General features: G+C 30.7%; 9 protein-coding genes across 9 annotated transcripts; 1 reads left to right on the forward strand and 8 right to left on the reverse strand.

Moving 5' to 3' along the window:
* Positions 1-366: 366 nt before the first annotated feature.
* On the reverse strand, positions 367-3,865 carry LOC145741363 (succinate dehydrogenase [ubiquinone] iron-sulfur subunit, mitochondrial-like). The gene is made up of 8 exons (XM_082558942.1): positions 3,728-3,865; positions 3,112-3,251; positions 2,647-2,790; positions 2,379-2,457; positions 2,126-2,229; positions 1,236-1,347; positions 823-945; positions 367-713 (listed from the first exon to the last, which is right to left on the reverse strand). The coding sequence occupies exons 1-8, from the start codon at positions 3,794-3,796 to the stop codon at positions 639-641; spliced, it is 846 nt and encodes a 281-aa protein (XP_082415068.1). The 5' UTR covers positions 3,797-3,865; the 3' UTR covers positions 367-638.
* A 258-nt stretch (positions 3,866-4,123) lies between these two features.
* LOC145744065 (mitochondrial glutathione transporter SLC25A40-like) lies at positions 4,124-8,214 on the forward strand. The gene is made up of 10 exons (XM_082562162.1): positions 4,124-4,322; positions 5,006-5,166; positions 5,400-5,467; positions 5,882-6,009; positions 6,286-6,360; positions 6,743-6,841; positions 7,020-7,199; positions 7,627-7,704; positions 7,798-7,870; positions 7,943-8,214. Exons 1-10 carry the CDS (start codon positions 4,235-4,237, stop codon positions 7,980-7,982), a joined length of 990 nt encoding a protein of 329 aa, XP_082418288.1. The 5' UTR covers positions 4,124-4,234; the 3' UTR covers positions 7,983-8,214.
* LOC145744066 (uncharacterized) lies at positions 8,159-10,310 on the reverse strand. Its single transcript, XM_082562163.1, has 4 exons — positions 10,125-10,310; positions 9,489-9,653; positions 9,242-9,313; positions 8,159-8,970 (listed from the first exon to the last, which is right to left on the reverse strand). Exons 1-4 carry the CDS (start codon positions 10,233-10,235, stop codon positions 8,692-8,694), a joined length of 627 nt encoding a protein of 208 aa, XP_082418289.1. The 5' UTR covers positions 10,236-10,310; the 3' UTR covers positions 8,159-8,691.
* Positions 10,311-11,820: 1,510 nt separating this feature from the next.
* Positions 11,821-13,045, reverse strand: LOC145742725 (uncharacterized). The gene is made up of 3 exons (XM_082560511.1): positions 12,754-13,045; positions 12,451-12,603; positions 11,821-12,378 (listed from the first exon to the last, which is right to left on the reverse strand). Exons 1-3 carry the CDS (start codon positions 12,926-12,928, stop codon positions 12,191-12,193), a joined length of 516 nt encoding a protein of 171 aa, XP_082416637.1. The 5' UTR covers positions 12,929-13,045; the 3' UTR covers positions 11,821-12,190.
* Positions 13,046-13,228: 183 nt separating this feature from the next.
* LOC145742726 (uncharacterized) lies at positions 13,229-14,799 on the reverse strand. Its single transcript, XM_082560512.1, has 3 exons — positions 14,380-14,799; positions 13,801-13,953; positions 13,229-13,596 (listed from the first exon to the last, which is right to left on the reverse strand). The coding sequence occupies exons 1-3, from the start codon at positions 14,552-14,554 to the stop codon at positions 13,472-13,474; spliced, it is 453 nt and encodes a 150-aa protein (XP_082416638.1). The 5' UTR covers positions 14,555-14,799; the 3' UTR covers positions 13,229-13,471.
* A 396-nt stretch (positions 14,800-15,195) lies between these two features.
* Positions 15,196-16,083, reverse strand: LOC145742568 (uncharacterized). The gene is made up of 3 exons (XM_082560344.1): positions 15,893-16,083; positions 15,604-15,756; positions 15,196-15,347 (listed from the first exon to the last, which is right to left on the reverse strand). The coding sequence occupies exons 1-3, from the start codon at positions 16,050-16,052 to the stop codon at positions 15,196-15,198; spliced, it is 465 nt and encodes a 154-aa protein (XP_082416470.1). The 5' UTR covers positions 16,053-16,083.
* Positions 16,084-18,655: 2,572 nt separating this feature from the next.
* On the reverse strand, positions 18,656-19,907 carry LOC145743343 (uncharacterized). Its single transcript, XM_082561284.1, has 3 exons — positions 19,680-19,907; positions 19,408-19,560; positions 18,656-19,016 (listed from the first exon to the last, which is right to left on the reverse strand). Exons 1-3 carry the CDS (start codon positions 19,843-19,845, stop codon positions 18,841-18,843), a joined length of 495 nt encoding a protein of 164 aa, XP_082417410.1. The 5' UTR covers positions 19,846-19,907; the 3' UTR covers positions 18,656-18,840.
* Positions 19,908-21,268: 1,361 nt separating this feature from the next.
* On the reverse strand, positions 21,269-23,187 carry LOC145743522 (uncharacterized). Its single transcript, XM_082561507.1, has 4 exons — positions 23,159-23,187; positions 22,672-22,872; positions 22,333-22,482; positions 21,269-21,579 (listed from the first exon to the last, which is right to left on the reverse strand). The coding sequence occupies exons 2-4, from the start codon at positions 22,832-22,834 to the stop codon at positions 21,419-21,421; spliced, it is 474 nt and encodes a 157-aa protein (XP_082417633.1). The 5' UTR covers positions 22,835-22,872; positions 23,159-23,187; the 3' UTR covers positions 21,269-21,418.
* A 354-nt stretch (positions 23,188-23,541) lies between these two features.
* Positions 23,542-25,043, reverse strand: LOC145743412 (uncharacterized). Its single transcript, XM_082561366.1, has 3 exons — positions 24,717-25,043; positions 24,206-24,361; positions 23,542-23,930 (listed from the first exon to the last, which is right to left on the reverse strand). The coding sequence occupies exons 1-3, from the start codon at positions 24,892-24,894 to the stop codon at positions 23,785-23,787; spliced, it is 480 nt and encodes a 159-aa protein (XP_082417492.1). The 5' UTR covers positions 24,895-25,043; the 3' UTR covers positions 23,542-23,784.
* Positions 25,044-27,407: the final 2,364 nt, after the last annotated feature.

Genomic DNA, 27,407 nt, shown 5'->3' on the forward strand with positions numbered 1-27,407 from the left:
AACCCAAATAAAAAATTCTAACATATTTCAAATTATAAAGTGTGGTATAGAATTTTATTAACACCCTTATTTGGGTTTGGTGACCATGCCATAACATACTTAAAATCTTTATGTAAACATTAATACTTTTGGCATGTTTTAAATCATTAAATTGATTTTGTCATTTTTTCCCGTCGCATTATTGTAATATTAATTGTATATCGTATTTATTATTTACTTTTATCAATGCGCAAAAAACCAAAATAAATAATAAATAAAAAATTTGTTGAGTTCTAACTTTTCCTGAAAAGTTTTTAAAAATTATTATTCAATCGTAACTCTCTGGCGACATCTGCCGACAAAAAATTTATACAATAAACAACCCAATAATTGCTTTATTTTATATATTGAACAACTGGTTTTTAAGTTTAGTATATAATTGCGATAAATATTTATTATTTTTACAAACATTTTTTAAAGCTTTTTTTTTCAGAATATTACATTTTTATATTTTAATATTGTAAAATAATACAAAATGCTATGTCCTACTATGTAGAACCTAATTAATAAAAATCCAACAACAGCCTTTTATATATACACACATGTAAAATATTGAACCATCAAATTAAAAATAAATATTTCTGGACCACTTTTTAGTTTTATGCTGCTGCTTTTTTATTGTTTTGCGACAACATTTTCTTTAATTCAGCAATTGCTAGGCCAGGATTTAAACCCTAAAAAAATAAATAAGTTTAAAAATTGAAAAAAAAAATATTAAATTGTTTTAAAAATAAAAAAAAAAATATGAATGATAAAATATTTTTTTAACTTGGTCTATTTTACCTTGGGACATGTTTTTGTACAGTTCATAATAGTATGGCACTTATATAAGGAAAATGGGTCGTCTAGTTTGTCTAAACGTTCGGCCTGATATTCATCCCGACTATCTATAATCCATCTATATGCCTAAATGATAGAAAATTCAAAAAAAATACAAAGTTGTTAAATAATTACATTAACTTAAACAGTAAATTAAAAGTCTAAAATACTTTTAGGCAAAGTTAGTTAATAAATTATTAAAAAAATATTGCAAAATATAAAATGATTAAAATGAAAAACCAGGCAATATTTATACGAAAACTTCATAGCCTATATATATATATATATATAACTATATAGCAAGAAGTATATATATATATAGCAAGAAGTATAATCTGCAAAACTAACTTTTAATATTAGCATTTTTAATTGGGTACCTGCATAAGAACAGCGGGTCCAAGATATTTATCAGATGACCACCAGTAACTTGGACATGATGTAGAACAACACGCACACAATATACATTCATACAATCCATCTAATTTCTGTCTACAAAAATAACATTCTGTGTAATTGACATACAAATTAAACCCTTTACATAAATTGTGCTAAGTTTTACAAAATAATTAAAATTTTAACAAGTTTTTATAAAAATATATATATATACACAAAAATACAAAAAAGAGCTTGTTAAACTTTAAACTTGCATTGGTGTTATATTACAATATTACAGTTTAATTCAGTTCAATAACACATTTTAAATCTGTCTTGATGACAAAACTGTTAACAGGTTTGGTAGTTGACTTTGGCAGTTTAAGATATTAAAAATTATAATACACTAATTATTAATCATCAGGAGTTTATACCATTTATAGTGCCTTACTTGAGGGTGCTACAGAATGAAAGCAGTAAGAATCAAGTCCATGATCTTATATAGTCTATAATCCGGCAGCGTGGCATAGTGGTAAGAACACTTGTTACACCATACACGAGGTCGTGGGTTCAATCCCCACTGATCTCATGCTGTAGCGCCGTTGAGTAAGGCGCAATAAACGGTATGAACTCCTGCTGAGCCAGCACTTAATCAGCAGTTAAATTATTGGGAAATTATAACCTATAATATCCCAAACTGCCACAGGCAACTCGAGACTGGGTCAGAGTAACTGATGTTACTCTATGTTTAAGTCGCGCATTCGACTTTCCCACATCGAGGATAAAGATATATACAAAAAAAAATAGTAAAGCTAATTTTTCTAACTACTATAACATGTTACCTGTCTAAGTTATATTATGAGGATAAATTAAAATGTTAATTTAAAATAAATACCTGTCTTCAACTGATTGAAAGTTTTCTTTGCCCAACTTTGTTGAATCTTTTTGTTTTAGGAAAGGCTCGATAGACCGATATTGGGCATAAAAGTTATTCATATCCTAAAGAAAATAAAATGCTTCAGTTTTAAAGTAATATGTTTTATAGTACTTTTGATTTTGTTTAAACTTTAAACAATTTTGTTAAGTTTAGAAGTATTTTAATTCTAAAATAAAAACAGAATTGTAAAAAATTTTATGACATAACTTACTGGTACTAAATCCTTAACAACAAACATGTGGGGTAAGGGGTAAATCTTTGTTGTTTTCTTTAAATTTGGGTCAATTCGACTAAAAAACAAGGACAAAAATAACCCAACCTTTGTTTAAATTTTTTGTTATATAATTCTTACTGGTAAATTTAAGTAAGCCAATTAGCAAAATATTTTAAAATACAAGAAAATTTCTTTACAAAACTGTCATAACATATATCTAGGAAGATAAAAAAAAAAATATTTTATTATCAAATATTGAACTTACGCTAAGCATGCTAAGGTGTTGGTTCCATGAATATTCATTGCGCAAGAACCGCAAATTCCTTCCCTACATGACCTTCGAAACGTCAAAGTTGGGTCAATTTCATTCTTGATCTTAATCAAGGCATCCAAAATCATGGGACCACAACTGGAAAATAACAAACAATTTAAAAAAAAAAAAAAAAAAAAAAAATAAAAAAAAAAAATAAAAAAAAATAAAAAACTGGAAAACAATTTATTTTTTAAAACTTTTACAAAAGCCAATTGACGAAATGACCAAATAAAAATCAATTCAATTATATACCAAAAAAGAGGTTTTGAATTGTATTTTAAATTAGTTAAAAAAAGTCAGGTTCTGGGTTCGATTACCGCTGCTCACATGCTGAAAACTAGGTCAGGGTAAAAAATCTAAACATATTTAGGTCGTGAGGTTCACCTTCCTTAATCGTAAATAACCAAGTGTTCTTACTCATTAAGGTCAACTTGGTATTTGTTCATGACCGGCATTTTTTCTCTTTTTTCTGGATTCCATCGGTAAATTGAAAATGTTTTAAGTCGAGGCTCAACATCACTTTTGGTGGCAGCCGCTGCAGTAGCTCCTCTAAATGACTAACATAAAAAATATTTTAAAAACACCATATTTTGAATAATTGCCATTACCCAAACATTTTTTTAGTTACATTTGCCATTTATCTTTTAAGTAGATTATAGGAAGATACAAGAGACAATAAAAGTACTAGTAACAGCTGATTTCAAGTAAATTAAAATATCAAAATTAATTATTGATTTTAACATTTAATAATTAAAATGACAACAACATACATTTTAAAAAATCATTTATTTATTAAATAACCAACTGTACAAACAAGAAAATATTACTTGAAAAACATGAAAAAATGCATATTTAATTGAATTTAATATAGTTTAAAAACATAGTAATTGGTAAATAAGTTTTTTTTATCAATCTGTTAATAGGCAATACAAAACGTTTATTATTTCCGAAAAAAAAAAAATTATGTGCATTTTATAAATTAATTTGACTAATCAGGTTATTAGGCAAATTTAATTAAAAAAAAACTACTCACAGTTTTAATAAAGTTTCCCTGGCCCGCTTTTCGCAACACTGTGCGAGAAATCCGAAGACCAGACGACATTTTTCTTGTTAAGTTGCAAAATTATTCCGTTGCTGAATGTAAAAAATAAAATTTTGAGATAGGTCAATCTTGTTCTACTTGGCCGTGGTGTAAAAGTATAAAAGATTATCCTCGCAGTAATTTGTTTATAAAAAAATTTAAACAATTTAAAATACAGAAAATACACTTAATAAATACAGAGTCAAAAATTTATTATTAAAAATAAAACAATGTTAAATTTTAAAAAGTTACTACGGTTTTGACAGAGAAAAGTGCCTACCCACGTGTTTATTTGGATCTGTTGCAATTCTAGTGTAACATTGCAGCTTCACATTTTTTATGTGTTTAATCATCGTTCTTAAGATCGTGTTTAAATATTGACTTTTTTACCAGACCAATTAGTCGTCAGAACCTACAGAGTAATAATACGGTAGTGGCACGGAAATTGGTCACATTAAGATGAGTAAAATGGGGGAAAACGCGAAAATTACACCAATGCAACAAATTCTTGTGTCATCATCTGGTGCTTTATTAACTTCGTTATTTGGTAAGTAAAATGCTTTAAATATTTTTTTCTTAAGTTTTTTTTCTTCATAATATCAAGGTGTAATAATAATTAAATAATAGTAATTTATTTTATAATGACTGTTAAAATATAGACGTTTTAGCAATCTGTAAATATGTTAAATTTTTGGTTATTATACTAGTTTAAAATTGTTTTTCATATTCATTTATTCTTAATGTGAAAACTTTCAGACGTTACGACCTAAACATAGCGTAACATCCTTCATCAGCCAGTCTGAAAAGTGGGACAGTGTGCACGCACAAGATTTTTTTCGGTGAAAAAAATGCACGCCATTAATGTTTTGCATATTTAGGCCAAATTTAAGTAAAACGCGCCAACATAAATCAAGCACGCACGCGTAGCCAAAAAATCATAGTATGCGTGGTTACGCCATTTTTTCGCTTGCATGCACGTGATCTCGTCGAAAACTGCCCAACTTTCCAGATGCGCAACTTTAAACATATGCGCGACTTAAACATAGAGTGACATCAGTTATCTTGACCCAGTTTCGAGTTGCCTGTGGCAGTTTTGGATATTATAAATTATAATTGCCTGATAACTAGGCTTCTGATTAAGTTTTATACTTTATGGCAATCTTTACTTCGAGATTAAAATATTATATATATAAATAATTTACAGATTTGGTATTTCAAATTTTTTTTTAGTTACACCTCTTGATGTTATAAAAATTCGTTTGCAATCTCAGAAAACGAACCACAAATGTTTTTTATATTGCAACGGGTTAATGGACCACATGTGTTATTGTGTAAATGGAAATTCTAAAGTTAAGTGGTACAGACGACCCAGTAATTTCAGTGGAACTATAGTAAGTATATACTTATTAATATTTGTATGCTGGAAAAACTAAAAGTTTTTGGTTTTGTAATTTTTTTTGTTTGGTTATTTTCAAAATATAATTTATGACACCTTTCTAAATTTATTAAAACAGCAATATATTTATAGCAAAAATGAATATGGATTTATTTTGCCATGCTTTTATTAAACCATTATAATAATGAATTTTAATGTATTCAGTAAAATATGTAAATGTCTTTTTAGAATGCAATGTATCAAATTGCAAGAAATGAAGGAGTAGGTTCCTTATGGAGTGGATTATCCCCAACATTGTAAATTAATTTAATATTTAGATTTTCAAGTACTGCTATATATATAAATGTAATAAATTATTGTGAACCGTCAGCGTGGTGTAGTGGTAAGAACACTTGCCAATTACACATAGAGTGTGGGTTCAATCCCCATTGATCTTATGCTGTAGCGCCCTTGAGTAAGGTGCTATAAAAGGTGTGAACTCCTGCTGAGCCAACACTTATTCAGCAGCATAATTATCGGGCAATTATAATTTATAATATCCCAAACTGCCACAGGCAACTCGAGACTGGGTCGAAGTAACTGATGTTACTCTATGTTATGTCGCGCATTCGACTTTTCCACACCAAGGATAAAGATATATACAAAAAAAAAATTGTTGAAAAACAGCATTCTCAATTTTATGGTTTCACAATTTCTTTTTTGTTTTTTAGAGTTATGGCAATTCCTGCCACAGTTATATATTTCACTTCATACGATTATTTAAATTCTTATTTCACGAAAAAACTTAATTCCTCTAAAACACAATACGCTCCAATTGCTGCTGGTGCGATGGCAAGAGGTAAGATTTTTTATATTTTTAAAACAGTTATTTTTATTTTATGTAAATTTCAATATATTTTTATAGATTCTCAAAAAATTAAATTTTAAGGCTAATTTTTTAATATAAGATTTATGGTTTTGCAGTATTTGTACCATAGTATTTTAATTATAGACTAGTGGATATGCCTTTACCGTGTATTTATTTAATATTTAATAGTTTCCTGTTTCACAGAAAAAAAATTAATCGCGTATAAACAATCAATTAATTACTAAATCAACTACTTATTTTTTTTAGCTGGAACAGTTACCTTAATATCTCCTCTTGAATTAATAAGAACAAAAATGCAATCAAAACCACTAACATATAGAGGTAAAGTCTTTTAAAATTTAAAAATTATTTTAATCTTCTTTATTAAAAACCTTTTTTTCATATATTTTTATCATCGATGTCAACTTCACAACCTAAACATAGAGTCCCATTAGTTATCTCAACCCAGTTTCGAGTTGTCTTTGGCAATTTGGGATATTTTAATTTATAATTGCCCAATAATCATGCTGCTGATTAAGTGTTGGCTTAGCAGAAGTTGATGTTGTTTACATTGCCTTACTCAAGGGCGCTACAGCATGAGAGCGCTGGGGATCGAACCCAAGACCTCATGTAGTGTGGCAATCTGACCACTACACTATGCTGTCTTTTTATTAATTAAAAGGGGCTAGAACAGCAAATATTTTTTTGTGTTTTTATATTTTAGAGGTTAATGAAGTGATTCGAAGTTCAATACAACAGTCGGGAATAATATCATTATGGAAAGGATGGGGTCCTACAATGTCCAGAGACATTCCTTTTTCAAGTAAACTGTGCTAGTGTGATATTTGTATTTAATGTATATATAAAATGTTTACCAAAAAGAAAAATCTACGGGTATAATTATTTATTAATTTATTAAAAGGTAATATTTTTATTTATTTATTTTTTGTCTAATTGAATCAATCTAAATGTATGTTTTAATGTTTTTATTGCATTTCCAGTGATGTATTGGTATTTTTACGAACAATTTAAGCAGAGGTTCGACCACCCTTCAGTATTTGTAAAATCTTTCGTGTGTGGGTTTAGTTCTGGTTTGATATCAGGAATAGCAACTCTTCCACTGGATGTCGTTAAAACTAAAAGACAAATTACTTTGGGGGAAATTGAAATGGCTGGTGGAAGTATGTAGAAAAGTTTTTTTATAATAATTCTCGGTGTGAAAAGGTTGACTTCATGACCTAAACATAAGAGTAACATCAGTTGCCCCAACCCAGACTCGAGTTGCCTATGGCATTTAATAATATTATAGATCATAACTGCTCGAAAAATATAAGCTGCTGATTAAGTGCTGGCTCAGCAGGAGTTCATGCCGTTTATAGCGCCTTACTCAAGGGTGCTACAACATGATGGCAGAAAGGTGTAAGCCTAGGACCTCATGTAGTAAACTCAAGTGTTCTGAACACTACACCACGCTGCCAGAATAATAGTCGATTGCCTGCCCTAGTATATGCCCATAGTATTTTACCCATTCACCACCAACAGGATTTTTTTATTTGTTCACCAAGCTTCTAAATGAGTTGCATCTGTATTAATAATTTGTTTTTTTAGCAAATGGAAGAAGTACCACCACAATAGCAATAATGAGAGATATTTTAAGGGAAAGTGGACCAAAAGGTTTATTTGTAGGTCAGTAGAATGGTTTAATATTATTGTTGATACCATGAAGTTAACTTTCTTACATTAAGAATAAATAAATACATCAAAAACATTTAATTTCAGGTTTACTGCCGAGATGTGTTAAAATTGCCCCCGCATGTGCTGTAATGATTGGTTCTTATGAGCTAGGAAAAAGGTAAAATTATTTGAAGGTTTTATTAATAAAACATATTATTACAATCTGCATAACATAATACCCTTTTTTTAGTTTTTTTCAACAATCAAATAAGGAAAAAGAAATTCTCTAATTTTGGTGTCACGCTTCTATTATAACTTTACAACTATGCAACTTCAATATGCTATGAAACTCTCTTTTTAACAAAGTGTTGTTTAATTAATATTTTAATTTTTAATTTAAGAACTATTCTTAATGTGTGCTAATTATTATTTAAATTGCTTTTTTTAGAATTACATTTAAAAGCTGTTTTATTTTAACTTTTATCTTATATTTACTATGTTTTGATATATATGTTATTTATATTCAAAAGTGCAAACTTAAACCAAAGAAAAAGAAATCTGTTTTTAAAAGCGAAAGAAAAGGGTAACTTATTTTAACTACAGAAATCTTAATGATTACATGAATTTTAGAAATCCCACCCAAAAAAATAAAATTACAATGATATTATTTAGCAAATAGGCAAAGGACTCTGAAATACCAGAGAGCAGCTAATACAAAGTTAAGGTTCAATGTACATTTAGATAGTTAATATACAACTAAAAAACTAAGGGTAACCTATTTAGTAATTTAAATCAATTGGAGCTTTAATATAGTTATGCAAGTGATAGAATAGAAGGGTAAAATAGAATACATTCTATGTTTACTGTATAGGTGCGAATATAGGGTTTTATTAGCTGCGTTTTGATATTTAAAGAATTAACAATATAAGCTCTATACACTACATATTAAGATTCAGTTTATAATATCTACAAGTATTTTTCATTGGAGATTTGAAACTCTTATGGACGGGGTCGTGGTCTACGGTTGCGGTCGCCAGAATATTGCATGAAACTCGTCACTCCAGGCCATTTAATCATCATTTTCAACTCATCTTTGGCGTTCAGGATTTTCTCTGCCAAACAACTGGGGTCGATCACATTTGTCACCTGCACATCGTCGTCTTCTTCTTCGATTTCGTCGTCTTCCGGGTCCACAAGATCGGTGGTCTCCTCCTCTACAAACCCAACCACGCATTCGTTGATTTCTGCAGCTAGTTGTTTCCAGATTTCCGATGGCGGCTGAATCAGCAACAAGTTGTTACAATTCACAATAAAATTTACAAATGCGTTTTTTGGACCACTTGTACGTAACGGTTGGCAGTGCCGCAAATGAAAGAGAGAATTAGGCAGTACCGTGAAGTACAAAAAAATATCTAAGGCCGCAAAGTACAGTACGAGAGTTTTAATAAGAACTATAAAGTACAAGTGATTCCGTTTTTTCATTTAGTTTTTAATTTAACAGGTGTTTAAATAACAATATCTGTTTTTAAGTGTTTTGTCATTGTCTTACCATGCGAGCAATTTCGGCGTTAGGTGGGAGTTGTGGAGCAGGGTCGTCGCCGGCAAGATTGTAATTATCGTACTTCAAAAAAGTAAAAAATGCGAGGTTTATTTAAAACTAAAATTGCGAACTTTGGATAATGTAAATCGGGCAAAATTTTTTTTCATTATTAATAACATTAAGAAACAAACCAAGTCATATAAATATAATGTCAGTTGAAATTACAACCAATATAAATCAGTAACAAATAATATACCAGTCCTCCGTCGTCGATTCTCATTGGGCATTCGTTTAAAAGTTTTGTGCTTAGGCGTTTGTACTGACAGAATTGATAACCGAAGTAAATGCTTGTAGCCAATAGCCCCATGATGACCAAGAGGGGCAAAAAGCAGCAAAGCCCCTTGGCTCGTTTGCATTTTTTCTGTGACAAATAAATATGATTTTTTTATAAAGTTTTTGACCAATATAAACAGATATTTCTGGCTGCATTTGTATTCCTGATGCCATAGCGTTCTTAAACAAATATTAAATATACCTTCTTGCCAGCCAAACAAAAAAAACTGATTACACTATCTAGCGAAAATCGGCAGCGTGGTGTAGTGGTAAGAATACTTGCTACACCACTATGAGGTCGTGGGTTCAATCTCCACTGCTCTCATGCTGTAGCGCCATTGAGTAAAACGCTATGAACTCCTGCTGAGCCAGCATTTAATCAGCAGCATAATAACCGGGCAATTATAATCTATAATTTCCCAAACTGTTAAAGGCAACCCTAGACTGGATCGGAGTAACTAATGTCACTCTATGTTTAAATTACAATGGGTTAACGTATGAAGTCGTTAACTGTATAGTTACTTTAAGATTAAATTAGTTCAAGTTAAATGTGACCTACCATTTCCACATTCCCTTCTACTGTAACATTCGAGCCCGGCAAAGGGTAGGCTTTTTCTTCCCACCCTTCCGTTTTCAGGTTTTCTTTTTCATTTCCAACGTTAAACACCATTTTTCAGTTTAGATTTTCAATAACAAGTCAAAAAAAACTATAAAATATCTCTATCTGAATATGTTTAATTAATATAATGCATATATGTATATATATAATATGTAGGCTAAATGAGTAATATCTAATTTCAACCAAAGTGTTTATGGACCATTGGAAACCTTGCCAAAAATATTGCTGCGTCATTTCATGACGTTTAAATAATAGGGCAGTTCTTTGTTCTATGTCCAATTGTCTTGCGCTTTGTTGCAGTCTATTTTTAAATAGCCCGTTTTCTGACACATAAATACCCACGATTTTTAGTGACGTCACATGATTCAAATTTATTTGTTTTTAAAACTTAGTCAATAATAACAATATATCTTAAACGTCATTTACCATATAACAACGCATTATGGCCTTCTTTTCCTATTTTTTAAGATGAAGACAATTATTTTATTGACTTTAAATTGTAAAGTCGATAGAATAATTGTTTTAACTTTAAATTATAAATGAGCCAAGTACAGCCAATATCTTTGTATTTACTTCTTATAGTAAATGCGATTGATTTTCTTACAAATTCAAACAATTCTATAACATACGCTAACTTTAACTAGTTCTTTATCTGCTGAAAGTCATTTCTATTTAAAGAAACTGTTATAAAACTGCTGTAAAAAGCTTTCTTTTAATAAAAGGAAAAGCAAATTTAATGACTCTTTTGTTAAACAGAATCTTGTGCTTTAACTTTTCCTTTTAAACTATATAGCGTTAACAGACCATAGCAATAAAACTAAAATTAATAACAAGTTGATTAATCCCATGTACAAAACAATATACATTCATAGCCTGTTGGTTGCCTACGAAAAAGCTACTGTTTCACCTTTAACGAAGTTCCTGTTTTAAAAACAAGTATATTAGGGTTTATTAAACATTACGGAACAACGATTTTTCTGCTTGTTTTATGTTAGAAAATCTATTTTTGATATTTTTCCAGCGAAGTCGCGTGACTGGAAACTTGTGTTTTTTATTGAGAACTGCTACGCCTCGATAGTTCCTTTATGACATCATTTCTAGTGTGGTTAAAGTTACAAATTTTGGTTGCAACGCTGCTTGCTAAATTAAGTTTAATAGAATATAAGCGTTTATTGCTTTAAACTGTTATATATTCCTTTTTAAAAATGTAAAAATTTCACATCTTAATTTTGGCCTATTTTTAAACATGTAACTGTTATTAAAGTAAAAAATAAACGGTTATAAATTGTTTTTTTTGCTAACTACTCGCGCCTACCGAAGCTAAAATTATGTATTGTAAAAAGAAACGCAAATGGCAATTATTCTAATGGAAAATGATTAATTTAATTAAATAGGAAATGGTTTTGGAATGACGCATTTGGCCTGCTAATTTTAACTATTAAAAATCTGCTACTTTACTATTTTTACAATTCTCGTGTTACATTCTATTTATGGTCCTATTTTTTTAAATCTGTAGACTACAAGTAATTATTTTATTATTGTTTTGGGCTAAACAGTCTAATAATTTGCACTTGAATATAGAAAACATAGAATATGTTTTAAAAATACTGTTTTAAGGTTACTTTTTTTCAAAACAATAACATGTTTTTAATAAAAAATGTTAAACATTAGCTAAGTTATGCAAATACAGTAAGGTTATATTTATTGAAATTGATATAAGCAAAAACTCCAGTGGTGAAACTTAATATTGTTCCAATCCAAGCAAAGACATAACTGTTACTGTAATCGCCAACATGTTTTTATAACATGTTTTTAATAAAAAATGTTAAACATTATATGGGTTATGCAAATACTGTAAGGTTATATTTATTGAAATTGATATAAGCAAAAATTGCAGTGGCGAAACTAAGCATTGTTCCAATCCAAGCAAAGACATAACTGTTACTGTAATCGCCAACATGTTTTTATAACATGTTTTTAATAAAAAATGTTAAACATTATATGGGTTATGCAAATACTGTAAGGTTATATTTATTGAAATTGATATAAGCAAAAATTGCAGTGGCGAAACTAAGCATTGTTCCAATCCAAGCAAAGACATAGCTGTAACTGTAACCGCCAAAAGAGCCTAACAGGCTAACTAATTCTTTTTGTTTGTCGGTAAAAAGACCTACGGCAGCAAGGCTAAAGATTCCTGAAATGAATAGTTATATCAATTAGTGCATTTTTAAAGAACACTACAACATCAAATATTTAAAAAAAGTACCTGCCACAATTTCAATTAAAGTTCCAGCTAACAAAAGTTCCTTTTTTGGCTTGGCAACGCCAAGCGAGATGATCACGATTCCCAAAATTGACAAAATAACTGAGATTATTGTCAAAGCTATCATAGACTGTGTAAACGTGTCGGTTAGGATATCTTACATACAAAAATAAGTCATGTCAAGTAGGACGATTCTAAATTTTTTTTTTTACGGTTTTTATAAAACGTCCTATTATACGTTAAGGGTATTTACCATATTTCTTTTAGGTTTTTACCATAATCTAAATTATATTAATTTAAAAATACCTGGAACTGCGCATCTCGAATTCAAACAAGAATAAAACAATCCAAGATGTAATGTTACCCCAGGAAAAGGTGACTTTCCTGATATCCAACCATGTCCGAAAGCTGCAATACAGTCCGAAATAAATGTTAATACTGCTAACAAAACAACTGCAATCTTCAAAGTGTGGTGGTCCATTTTTTCTTTTTTTATTATTTTATTTAACTTTTTTTGATAAAATTCTCAACTAAAAGATTTAATTTAATGTTTAATCTAAACTATATGTTGTTTAAAATTTTGTTATGTGACAATATAAATAGGTTAAAAACTAAAAAAACGCGCAAACTATCACTTAAAAACAAAATAAGACTAACTTTCAATTATAGAAAATTGTTTTTCCAAATACCAAAAAAAGAGTTTCGTCTCAGTCCTACCCACAAGGATATGCATGGTTTATTAAAGCGTAACTAACATGTCGAGAAACAACCTTGGGGTTACGTGATGTAACTCACATAATCCGTTACACAATTCCTTACCAGTTTATTTAAGCAAAGTAACCGTTTTTTGGGGTTATCTTTTGTATTAAACAATCCACGACATGAAAGATATATACAAAATCAAAAAAACATGGTTAGTGTTATGTTTAGTATAAAGAGACATGTTAAGTAAATTAAGCTTAATTTGAAGTTAAAAATTAAATTTTTCGTGAGTTGATATAAGCAAGAACTGCAGTGGCGAAACTTAATGTTGTTCCAATCCAAGCAAAGACATAGTTATTATAAGTGTATACACCAACAAGGCCAAGCAGGTCATCCTTTTTTTACTCTCGTCGATATAATAACAGAAGGCAGCAAGGCTTAAGATTCCTAAAACAAAATATTTTATCAATATATGCATTTTCAAAAAACAAGTAGGGCATTAGCTATTTTGTCAAGTCTAAGTTTAAACACAGAGAAAGTAATCCGGCAACTCATATTTTAAAGAAGAGAAAAACATGAACAGGGTTGCTTAACAACAGTTATTGCATGTTTAAGCTGATACACTAAAATAATAATTATTAAAAAAAGTACCTGCTACAATTTCAATTAAAGTTCCAGCTAACAGCAGTTTCTTTTTCAGTTTGGTAACGCCAAACGAGATGGTCACGATTCCCAAAATAGACAAAATAACTGAGATTATTGTCAAAGCTATCATAGACCGTATGAACGTTTTGTTTGAAATATCTTAAATGCAAACTTGGTCATTTCAAGTGAGACGATTTTAAAATTTACCCATTATTTTTACAGATTTTTTAAAACGTTCAAATATACGTTTGGGGTTCTTACCTTTTTTTTCATATATATTTTTATCCTCGATGTGGGAAGGGCGAATGCACGACCTAAACATAGAGTAACATCAGTTACTCCGACCCAATCTCGAGATGCTCGTGGCAGTTTTGGATATTATAGAGATTATAATTGCCCGGTAATTCTAATGCTGGTAAAGTATTGGCTCAGCAGGAGTTTTTACCGTACTTAATCACTCGAAGGCGCTACAGCATGAGAGCAGTGGGGATTGAGCCCACGACCTCATGGTGGTGTAGCAAGTGTTCTTACCACTACACTACGCTGTCAGTTCTCATGACTTAAATTCAATTTATTTAAAAATACCTTGAACTGCGCAACCCGAATTCATACAAAAATAAAACAATACAATTTGTTTTGGTACCCCAAGAACAGATGCCTTTACTAAAATCCAGCCAGCTTTAAGTGCGACAATACAGTCCAAAATAAATGTTAATACCGCTAACAAAATAACTGCAATCTTTAAAGACTGTTGATTCATTTTTTATTATTTTATTTAACTTTTTTTGATAAAATACCCAACTAAAAGATTTAAATTAATGTTAAATTTAAATGACAAGCAAATCAACCATATGTTATTTCCGTTAAACAGTTTATTAAATTACCATACTTCTTAATAATTTAAAATTTTAAACATGTCTTAATAAAAAAAGGTTAAAAACTTTTAAAAACTCGAAAACTATCACTAAAAAACAAAATTGTTTTGAAATACCATTAAAAGTTTTGTTCCAGTCTACCTACAAAGTTATGCATGATTATTAAAGCGTAACTAACATGTCGAAAAACACCCTTGGGGTCACGTGATGTAACGTACACAGTTTGTTACACAATTAAAATACAATTGTACTTTTTTTGTCCGAACATTTTATTCAAGTTTAGTTTTTCTGCTTTCTCAAAGTTTATGTGCGGTTTATTATTTGTTTATTAGGATTTTATTTTGATATAAATACAAAAGTTTTCCCTACCAGTTTATTTAAGCAAAGTAACCGTTTTTGTGGGTTATCTTTTGTATTAAACAATCAACGACATGTTAGATGTATACAAAACCAAAAAAACTTGGTTAATGTTATGTTTAGTATGGAGAGACATGTTAAAGAAATTAAGCTTTATTAAAGTTAAAAATTAAATTTTTCGTGAGTTGATATAAGCGAGAACTGCAGTGGTGAAACCTAATATTGTTCCAATCCAAGCAAAGCCGTAGCTATAGCTAAACGAGTTCTCAAGATACTTGCTCTCATTAGTATAAAAACTAACAGCAGTAAGGCTTACTATTCCTAAATAAAAAGGTTTATTATTAGTACTTTCTAATATGCGATTTATTTTCTTTTAGAGTTTGGCTTATTTTGTAGTTGTTATTGTGCTTTAAAGCAGGGGTCGAACTCAAGACCTCGTGTAGTAAAGCCAAGTGTTCTTACCAACACCACACTGTCGATTGTATTATTCAAATAGGAGAAATATAAAAAAGGGGGTAACAGCAGTTATTTTAAGTTTAGTTGACGCACCTAAATAATGGGTATCATAAGAATGTACCTGCTACTGCTTCAATAAAAGTCCCAGCTACCATCGAATTCCTATTTGGTTTAGAAACGCCTGGCAAAATGGCTATAATTCCAAAAAATGACATAAGAACCGCGATAATGGTCAAAGCGATCATAGTCTCTATAAACGGACTTGATAGATTACCTTAAATATAAAAATAAAACATGTCAAGTTTACGAGTCTTTAATTTACTCATAACTTTTATAGTTTTATAAAACGCCCCGTCACGTTTAGGGTTCTCAAGTTGCCCTTCTTGCAACAAGAAATAAATCAATTATACCTGAAAGTGTGCAATCCGAACCTACACAGTTGTAAAACAATCCAAAATACTGTGTTACTCCTTCAACAGTTATTGATATCCACCCAGATCCAAATGCGGCAATGCAGTCCGAAATAAATGTTAATATCGCTGACAAAATAACTGCCACCTTAAGAGACATTCTTTTTGGTTGTTTTAAATAACTTTTTTGATAAAATACCTATAGTTGAAAAATTTTAAATCAATGGTAAATTTTATATAGAAGTCTAATAAATCAATTATATGGTATTAGGAATTTTGTAACTTTTTAGCTTGTTTATTAATTTATAATAGTTATTTTTTATTATTTTTTTTTAACATGAAGGTTTAATTCAAAAATAGATTACTTAAAAAACGCGCAAACAATCACCTAAACATCTTAAGACTAACTTTCAATTACTGAAAAAAAAACAGTTTTTAAAAATTGGCCTAAACACTCCTACTAAGGTATGCGTGATTACCGGGCCATAACAAAAATGTCGTGAAACGCCCATGTCACGGGATCCAACTCTTAAAGTTGCTGACACAATTAAAAAATAATTCTATTTAAAGAAGGCTCTTAGTCTAAAAATTTTACTCAAGTTTAGTAATTCTGTTTTTAAAGTTTTTTTTATAGGTTTTAAATTTTAATTATCTAAATATAAATATTTTCTGTCTTAATTCGTTTAAGCAAAGTCACTGTTTTTGGGTCAACTTTTGTATTAAACAATTTACAACATTTGTTTTATATCTACAATTTAATAAAACATGTTTATATGTATGTTAACTACAATATAAAAAGCTTAAAATTAAAATAAATCATGCTATTTATGACGTGAAAATTTAAAGTTTTCGGGAGTTGATATAAGCAAGAACTGCAGTGGCGAAACTTAATATTGTTCCAATCCAAGCAAAGGCATAACTGTAACTGTACCCGCCCAAGGAGCCATAAAAGGCAACGGTAACCCTGGTTTCATCAGTATAATAACTTACAGCAGCAAGGCTTAATATTCCTAAATGCATAAATATGTTAATTATAAATAAGAAGGTATTTCTCAGTGTGTGACATAGAATGAAGTCATTCTAATGCCTTAACATAAGATAATTTACAACACCACACAGGGGGGTCGTGGGCTCAATCCCAACTGACCTCATTCTGTAGCGCTTTTGGGTAAGGCGCTATAAACGGTATGAACTTTTGCTGAGCCAGCACTTAATCAGCAGCATAATTACTGGACAATTAGAATCTATAACATCCCAAACTAGCATAGGCAACGCGAGACTAGGTCAGGGTAACAGTTATTACTCTATTTTTAGGTCGCGCACTCAACCTTCCCACATCCAGGATAAAGATATATACAAAAAAAAGGGGGGGGGGGGTTTAAAGTACCATAAATAACTTGCACGACCGATATTATATTTTACTTGGACTGACTCACATACAAAAAATGAATATCTTATAAAAGTACCTGCTACTATTTCAATCAAGGTTCCAGCGAGCAGAAATTTATTTTTTGGCTTGGTGATGCCAAGCGAGATGGTCATGATTCCCAAAATTGACAAAATAACCGAGATTATTGTCAAAGCTATCATAGCTCGCGTAAACGTATCGATTGGGATATCTTAAATACAAAAAAAAATGTATAACCAGCGAGTTAATTATTACATAGTATTCTTTATTGTTTGCGTAAGTTTTACTAAAGATTTTAACAAAATACCTGGGACTTCACATTTCCACCTACATAAGTAAAATAATCCTAAGTTTGTTGTGACACCCCCAACACTTATTGATATCCAACCGGCACCAAATGCGGCAATACAATCCGAACTGAATGTCAATATCGCTGACGAAATAACTGCAATTTGCAGGGGCTGAAGGGACATCTTTATATTTAGTTGTCTTATAAACTTTTTTATATCAAAACTTGAAATAAAAGATATAAAACTTTAGCTATAATATTTTAAATGTCGATAACTTTAAATTAAAGTAAACAAAGCGTTTGCTTAGCATTTTAACTAAATTTATTGTGAAAAATAACTTTTCAAAATTGTCAAAAATATCCAGTACTATACCCGAGCTTAATTTTTTAAAATGGTTTAAAAATTAAAAACTTTAGCTTATTAAATTAAATGGACTAAAAAAAGATATTCATTATCACTATGGGGTTGCAAAAAAATGGTAAACAGGTTATGGCACTCCTTTTATTATTTAATTATTTTTTTATTTGGTCTTGTTATATCTCGCCAAGAATTTAACTTGATTTTTAAATTTGTGTTTGAATGTTTTAAAAATTCATGTTTTTAAAAATGTTTTTAAAAATTCATTTTTAAATGTTTTAAAATTCATTTTATACCTGACTGTTAGCTTTATTATAAATTTAATTATTCTGTTTTCAGGAAATCAAAGAATCAAAATAAATTAAATAATTCAATTTCATTCATCACTATAGCCCTATTATGTTTTGAATTATAAAAAATCGCCTTATCGTTAAATGTTTTCTGCTAGTATTAATTTGGTTTAAATAACGTCACGCATGGTCACGTGATCAAATTGGCTTGTAATTTTGCAAGAAGCCTATTATTATACATAGTATTAATAATATTAATAAATGTTTGTGCCAATCAATTAAATTAACCTGACTTATTTCGTTCTTTTGCAGTTTTTGTGGTGTTAATTTTTTGTTAGTTAGGGCAATTTTGACTATCTTAATGTTTTTATATATTTATTTGGAGTAACTGGGTTATATGGAACAGAATATTGTTTTTCTTGGACAAGCTTTATTTGTTGAAAAATCAGCGGCAGTAAAATATACACAACGCATTTATTAGATTAATCAAGTTAAATTACACTTAAACAATAAACATACATTTCTACAAATATGTAACAACTAACACTATGATTCAATAAGCTCAAAATACAAATTTATCACGACCTATTAAAATATAGAAATTCAAAGTTTTCGTGAATTGATATAAGCAAGAACTGCTGTGGCAAAACCAGAAAATGTTGCAATCCAAGCAAAGACATAACCATAGTTGTAGCTCCCTGTACCCGAAGCAATTAGCGTTCTCACAAAGTCTCCCTCTACACTTGTAAAAAGACTTACCCCAGCCAAGCTTAATATTCCTGTAACATTGATATTAATTGGTACATTTTATAAAAACCTTTTTATTATAAAAACAATTATGTAACATTAGGGATTTAATAATACTTTATGTTTGGACTAATACAACAAGCAACCAACATCGTGGTGTGGTGGCCAGAACACTTGGCCACACTACATGAGGACCTAGATTCGATTCCCACTGCTTCCATGCTGTAACGCCTTTGAATAAAGTGCTATAAACGGCATGAACTTTTGCTGCACTTAATCAGCAGCTTGTAATTAGAGTTAGCACTTAATCAGCAGCTTGTTATTAGCGAGCAATTAAAATCTTTATATTCCAAACTGCCAAAGTCAACTCGAGACTGGGTTGGGGTAACTGTGGTTAGTCTTTATCTAGGTTATGAAGTTGACCTGCTATTGTTTCAATACCAGTTGCTGCAATCAACAACTTCCTTTTTGTTTTTTTAACGCCAACCGAGATGAGTACAATGGCAATGAGAGACCATATAGTAGGCATAATTGTTAATACTGCCACCGCGCGGCCAGACGAACTCGGTTGCCCATCTTGAAACAAAAAATATACATTTAGTAATTGAACTAAAAATGTAGGTCGATTTGCAAATATGTCTTCATTTTTAGACTGTCAAGTTCTTATCTCTAGCGTAACTAAATTACAACATTACCTGGCACACTGCAATCAGATCCAATACAACGGTAAATTATTCCAACAAAAACTATTAAAGAACCCCTAGTTACAATTACCCAACCATTTCCAAACGCTGCAATGCAGTGAGTGATAAATGTAAACACTGCCGACAGAATAACAGCAATCTGAAGTGGATCAGCCATTCTTTATTTTTAGTTATTTTTTTAGCCCTTTATTTAAAACATCTGAGAAACATAAGGTAATTTATTGCTAATTTTAAAGAAAAACATATCAATAACTTATATGATATTCAGAAACTTGAAAACGTTTATCAGTTACTTAATAAAGTGTCATTATGCTATTGTTTATCTATTTTAAACTGTTTACACAAAAGAACTTGCTAATAAGATAAGGAACTTTACTAAACTGCCAACTTTAAGCAATAAAGAACTTTCTGTAATACCCAAAAAATTTACATACAGTAAATATATTTCGACTTTTTGCTTGGTAAACATTTAACGTACCTTGCTTTTAACCACAGACTAAAAAAGGGTATTCAGAGCCAGCAGTGTGTAACAAAAAATGCTAGGAAACCCTATATGTTGTTTTGACGTTCACGGTATAGGTATTGTAATCGAATCGGGTACGTTAATTTTTCATTTTTTAAATCAACATACATTTTTTTAATTCATCAAAATACAACTATTTTATGATATAGTTTATTATTTATTTAGTTCTGTTTGTTTTTTATTGAACAAAAATTTAATTTTTAGTGGTTCGAGAATTGAAACACAATTGAAATGCCTAATTTTTCGATAAAACGTTTTTTTACTAGTAAAAAAAGCTTTCAAGCGTCGACATTTTTTCTTTTGCCAAGCGTCGGAATTTGTGTTTTTCACGCTAGGCGTGGTCACGTGATCAAAATAAACTTGCGATTTGGCATTAATCCAACATGTTAGTAATTGTTTTGCATTACAGCTGTTCTTTAAGTGTAGTCATTTTTGTATTGCAGTCTTTAACTTAAATATTATTCCATTCTTATTAAATGCAAAGTAGTACTAGTTAGTAAATCTATAGAAAGTAAGTGTTAAGAAAACTTCGGCTGTAGAATCTGATTTCAAGTAATGGTAAGTAAGTATATAGCATAATTTAGATTTACTTTAAAAATAATTATTTTTTAAATCTTAAAAACCATTTAATGTTATTGTGTTCATACTAGTTTAAAAAACATTATTCTAATATTATTGAACACATTTTAACCGAACACACGTTTGACCGAAAACTTTGTTATGCCCGAGAAAGACATTTTGTAGATGTAGTCTATATAACATTTTCTTTTATATATCTTTATAACAATATATATATATATACACCTATTTAAAATGACCTTTTAAATAGTTGTTTTAAAAGCCTGAAAAAATGGCGTTCTCGAAATTTTGATTTTCAAAAAAATGTTTTTTCGGTTAACTGGTTTTCGGTAATGTAAGTGCCTACCCTTAAAATTTAAAACGGGTCTATAGTTTTTATTAAAAAAAGCATATCTTGTATTCATATTTTAAAACTTTTAATATAAACCCTTAGTAGTTTAAGGTAAAATTCTTAAAATAACTGTACAATGTGTTTTCATACTGTATTTAAACACAAAAATGTAAGTACAATTTTAATGCAAGTTAAAAAAGCAGAATAAAAAGCAATGGAAGTAGTTGTGTTAAGGAGTACAACGTATCAGTAAAATTACGTCATGTTATATAAAATGAAATTATTATAATCAAACTACTACTTTTTTCCTGAATAATAGGCCACTGTACTGGCTATAATACCAAGGACAGCAGTTACCCATGTAAAAGCATATGCGTAGCCGAAATCTCCCAAAATTGAAAAGATAGAGCCATTTATGTTGTTTGTGTAATAAGCCGCCGCAGCAATGCACAGGGTTGCTAAAATAAAACATAATCTTTTTTAGATTTATATTCTAAGTTAATTTTAATTTCTATTTCTACGTTCACATCAGAGTTAGAGTCTAAATTTCTCTTTTCATTTTAAGGTCGGGTTATGTTCTCTAATTATTAACTTGTGAACTATTTTTGTTTGTGTATATCTTTATCCTTGATGTGGGATGGTCGAATGCGAAACTTAAACATAGAGTAACATCAGTTACTCAGACCCAGTCTCGAGTTGCCTGTTGCAGTTTGGGATATTATAGAGACTATAATTGCCCGGTTATTATACTGCTGATTAAGTGTTGGCTTAGCAGGAGTTTTTACCGTTTCTAGGGCCTTACTCAAGGGCGCTACAGCATAAGAGCAGTGGGGATTGAACCTACGACCTCATGGTGGTGTAGCATGTGGGCTTACCTGCACTACACCACGCTGCTGGTAAATTATTTGTACTACACTAAAAAGTCAGTAGTTTGGCGCTTTACTTGTCTTTAAAGAGTTTATAATTTATATTTCTGTTACCATAATCTCAAGTTTCCTTTTTCAATTTAAGCCAACTTCTACTGGTATTTGTAATATAGTAAAAAGCCAGTTCTCTAGCGCATCATATTAAAAAGCTAACGCATAAAAGCAGTAAAAATCGACCCTACGATCTAATATGGTTACCAAGACTTTATTTAACAAGCCATACCATTAATTCAAAGACACATTAATTTGTAGATTTATATAGATTAGTTTACTTATGCATTTTACCTGCAATGCTTATTAAAATTCCACCAGCCTGTAGTGGACATTTCTTTCTATTGCAAGAGCCTACAGAAACTGTTATAGAACCGATAAGCATAAATACAAATGCTAGGACCATCAACGTTAGCATGACAGTTTCAAAAGTACCGTAATTTGCTAAAACGAAATAAAAAATATTACAGGGGTTAACATTTACTTAGTATTCAAAGTCCTTAGTTGCCATTTATTTAGGTACACTTTAAAAACATTAAAATTGCCAAGTTTCTGTAAACTTGTACTTAATAATAAACATGCTTATAATTGTAAGATAGCACAATTTTTATTATAAAGAACTATAATACTTACTTCTTATCTGGCATTCTGAAGAGGAACAAGCGTAAAACAGCCCATTTTGTACCGTATCGCCCCCACCATCTATAATAATCCACCCAGGACTAAATGTTGCAATGATGTTAGTAAGTAAACTCAATATAGCTAATACTCCAGCTGCTCTGTGTATAGCTCCCATGTTGTTTTTAATACTCTTTTAGTATAAAAGTCCAAGGTCTAATAAAAATAATTTGTTTGTTTTTAAAAAATAATTTTTTTTAATTTAGTATGAAAGTTTTAACATTTTTTTGTAACTCTAAAAGTGCTAAAATCAAACTTAACATATCGTTTTGCTTTTCAATTTAAATTAGCAAAAAATGACCAAGCATATTTATAGCAAGCTATTCCTTCGGTTATGTTGAGAAAGTGCTATGTAAACGCCTTTTTAAATATTAGGTCTTGTGTCTATCACGTCATAGCTATCGTTCGTGATTTGGTGAATAAAAGACCTCGTGATTCTTACATTGCAATCAAGACCTCACAGCTCTTAAGATACACCCCAGGCAAATATTAGCGAAAACTTTATATAGAATGATAAATAATGACTGCGTATATTTGGTTTTAGAAAATGTATCTAAGAGACCGCCTCTTTATCTGTGTCAATTAAGTTGTTTTAAGCCTTTACAAATGTATGACTAAGCGTACAGTGACCAAATAGCCCACGCCCTAACATACTTGGTTAGCCAAGCTTGAGGCAACAAATATCTTAATTGAAAAGGTGTTTTTGTAAAATATTTGGCCATCAAATTCTCGCCCACGCATTTTGCAGTTGTTTTTAGCTTAAGCTTCGGGAATACCCATTGACTAATAATAATTTTGGAATGTTAGTAACAATGCTTTTTTACATAACTTTTATATTTATTAAGTTTGGAATTATTTATGACTCGTAACATATTAATTTACTTTGAAAAATGGTTAAAAGAATTTCCATTCAAAGCAAATTTTTTTTATTTTACAAAATAAAGTATTTACAATTTGAAAAAGGTATTAACAAAGTAACTACGAGAAATAGTAAAAACTTTTAGCCACAAAAAAATCAGTTTAAAGAATGTTAAATTTAGAACTAGGAAAACGCGAATATTATTGGTTTCATCTGTCCTGGTTATATGCTCCAATCGACATCAAACCTCCTAACAAGGCCAACCCCCCGCCTATCCAGGCTAAATAGAAGCTGTATCCGAAATTGGATTGTTGTAAGCTAGTAAAATACCCCGCCGAACTTATTGAAAGAATTCCTGATTTAATAAACAAAATAATAATATGTTTAAATTGGTTACGCCTCAGGATTTAATTAGCTAATTAACAAAGTGTTATTTTAACTGTTATGTATAGCTATTTCATGTACTTAATTGAACTATTTAAAGCTATAAACGCTAAGGCCAAAATGGTCGCTGTTTTACACCAAAAATTGTTAAAATGTAAGGTAACGGGCAGAAAGAAGTTTCAGCTTTTTAAATAAAAAACGCACACATTTTAATTTATGCAAGCTCAAAAATAGCAGTGTTCTTACCTGATATGATACAAAATATCCCGCCAATTAGAAACCCGTTTTTGCCAAATCTAGAGAATGCTCCAGAAAGTACAGTTAAACTGCCTGGCAATCCCAGTAGTACTGACGCACTGCTTAAACCGAGCACAATTATAATTTCTGTGCTAATTAAATCACCTACCATATAAAACTCACGATTACCAAGTAAACCATAGTAGAAGTTGTATAAGTTATAAAACACTAATAAAAAATCTTATGTTTTTTTCGGTCGAATGCGCGACCAAAACTTAGTAAACATCATAATTATGCTGCTGATCACGTACCTGCTCAGCAGGAGTTTATACCATTTATAGCGTCTTACTCAAGGGTGCTACAGCGTGAGAGCAGTGAGGATTGAACCCACGACCTCATGTGTGGTGTAGCAAGGGTTCTTATGTTAAATTTTAAGCATTCAGACAAATTTGTGTAATATCTCTACGTTTACACTAATTTAGCTTAGTTACAAATAGACATTAAACAACCATTAACAAACCTGAATATAGTTCACACCGACGAGAATTGCCCAAGAAACTACAAACATAAAACAACCCGGAGTGGATACCATCGCTAATATTGCCAATAATAACCCAACCTGGGCTACACAAAGCGGCTGCAAGGCACAAAACTGAAAATAGACTTATTAAAGTAGACAAAACTCCGATAACTGACATATTCACCTTTATAAGTAACGAAAAAACGTATTTGTTAAGACCTAGTAGCCTAAACTGAAAATAAAAGCATAGTAACTGTAGGCCTAGTACAGGAGCACATTACTACGCACCGTTAAAGTTTAATAAAAGGCTGTATTCTAACAGAATTACAAAATTCGGGTAACTGCGCTTATTAAGTAATTTCGACTGGGTTACACCCTAAATTTACAGTAACCATGGCACATTTATTTTCCGCTTAACTTCATGTCCAAACAAGCATATCAAATCGATCGCTAAAATGTGTTGTTTGGAACAAATAAAAAGGCCAATTAAAAATAGAACAATAATTAGTACGTCCAAAAAGAACTCTAAATTAGTTGTTGTTAATTCTCAGTTTTTTAATACAATAAAGAAATTATTCATTTTTATAAATTTAAGTAATGTTATTGTACATGTAGCATAAAATGCGTAATCTAAACCATAAATTTATGTAATGTTATTGTACATGTAGCACATCTTAGTTTTTTAGTACAATTAGGAATTTATTTAATATTATAAATTTATGTAATGTTATTGTACATGTAGCATAAAATGCGTCATCTAAACCACATTCTTTTGCCTGGTTAAACGTAGACTAAACTCTATTCAGAATAATATGCAAACTGACTTTATGACGTAACACTTCCTATGTCAAGCAAGCAATAAATTAAATAAAAATTTAATTCATAAATATTGACAACAAATATGTCATCGAGACGGAATTATTTGAAAACAAGTTCTCACCCAGGACTGTGCGATTGGAATTATCAGACCAGCAGTACTTTAACTTTGATAAACAATTTATTGTTAGGCAAATACGACAGACATGACCTTTTAACGCTAATTCAAGATATTGGGCAAGAAAGAACTTTAAAAACTAGTCAAAGAAATTCAACGGGCTCAAGAAACAGTCACAAAAATATAGAGAACCGCAATTTTAGAAGCAACAGACCAATTTTACGTAGAGATCTTGAGTCTCAAAGTCTCCAAATTAATAAAAAGTCTCAAAAAAACGATCGTTCAAATGTCAGACAACAGTTTTTAAACCATGAAATAAGTCCGCGAGCCAGCAGAAGGAAATCTCGTAGCTACAGAAACAGTCGACAGAAAAGTAGGCTATCTAGTTCAATTCACAACATTGAGCCTGGCACAGTTACAAAGCTAAGAGACGTTTTTACAAGGCTAGAACTGGAAGAAAAAGATTTGTATAGAAAAAACTGTAGGAATGAAGCCTCGTCGTCCAGTTGTAGAGAAAACATAACATCAGATAGCGATCATAGCAACAAAAAACAGCCTGTATATGAACACAATGTCTATCATCGTTCAAATAAAACCGAAAATAAGTCATATCAAGATGGCAAGTACGATAGAAAGCATGTAAGCTTTGCTAAAAACGTAAATTCTTTGCCCCCATCCGCCGGCTTACCAACAGATCCCTTTTTCTCGGACGATAGCAGCAGTGAGTACTTTTTTAACAATCAGCAAATGCCAAGGCGTTCACGTTCAAATCCTTCGACCGTTCCGAATTCAAACTTCGGAAAGTATTCTTCAAATTCCTATAACATAGAAGATAGACGTTATGGAAACGATGGTATGGATCGACACTTTGAAAACACAGAACATTTTGGTGAACAAAACCAATTCGAAACTCGCAATACCAGCTTCGGTATTGAGTCAGTAAGGTCGATAATAATTGGGCATCGAGTTCAAGTTACTCGTTTGAACACAGATAATGATTCAAGTTCGGCACCGTTGGTTATAGGGTCTAGATTTAGAAGGAATGATAACTTCAAGCCACATTTGCCAACAGCTAGAAATCGGTCCGAAAACAGTATAAGTAGAAGTAATACAAACCAATATAATACACAAGAGTCTTCTATTCCTGAAGAGATCACAAATACGCCGTGCATTATTCAAATAGGCCGAACCAGAACGTCGAATGCGCGGGAACAAAATTTACCAGCACAACCGCAGCAAACCATTAAGGTTACCAGCGCAACGAAAACGAACCATAAAATTAACCAGCACGACAGAAACAAACCGAGTCAATATATTTCAAGGTACTACCGTTTACAGATTAATGTTACAACATATATCCAGTTTTTGGTATAATAGATTGCAAAGAAATTACAAAGTTTGTGTTTTTAAAGTAGCTTTGCCAACAGGAGAAAATGCTATAGCTATTATGACTTAATTATAGGTAGTTACATTATTTTTAATAAAGCTATAAAGGCTCGTCAACTGTAATAACCTGTCTTCTGTAATTAAACAAAATAAGCAATATAAATTGAAGAAGAATTGCATAGTGTATTTGCAATCACGAAATTAATTTTTTTAGTTCTAGCGAAGACGACAGACTTTACCTTTCTTCTCCTGAACCTCAAATCCAGCAAAACATTGTCGCAAAAGTTGAGCCACTTGAACAGATTTTTAAAGCTAGCTCGGTGTCTTCTAGTGATCACGACTCTACGCAATACAAGCCTAAAGGTATATTC

The sequence above is a fragment of the Corella eumyota genome, chromosome 2 (assembly GCF_963082875.1).
Source record: "Corella eumyota chromosome 2, kaCorEumy4.1, whole genome shotgun sequence".
NCBI classification, from domain to species: Eukaryota; Metazoa; Chordata; class Ascidiacea; order Phlebobranchia; family Corellidae; genus Corella; species Corella eumyota.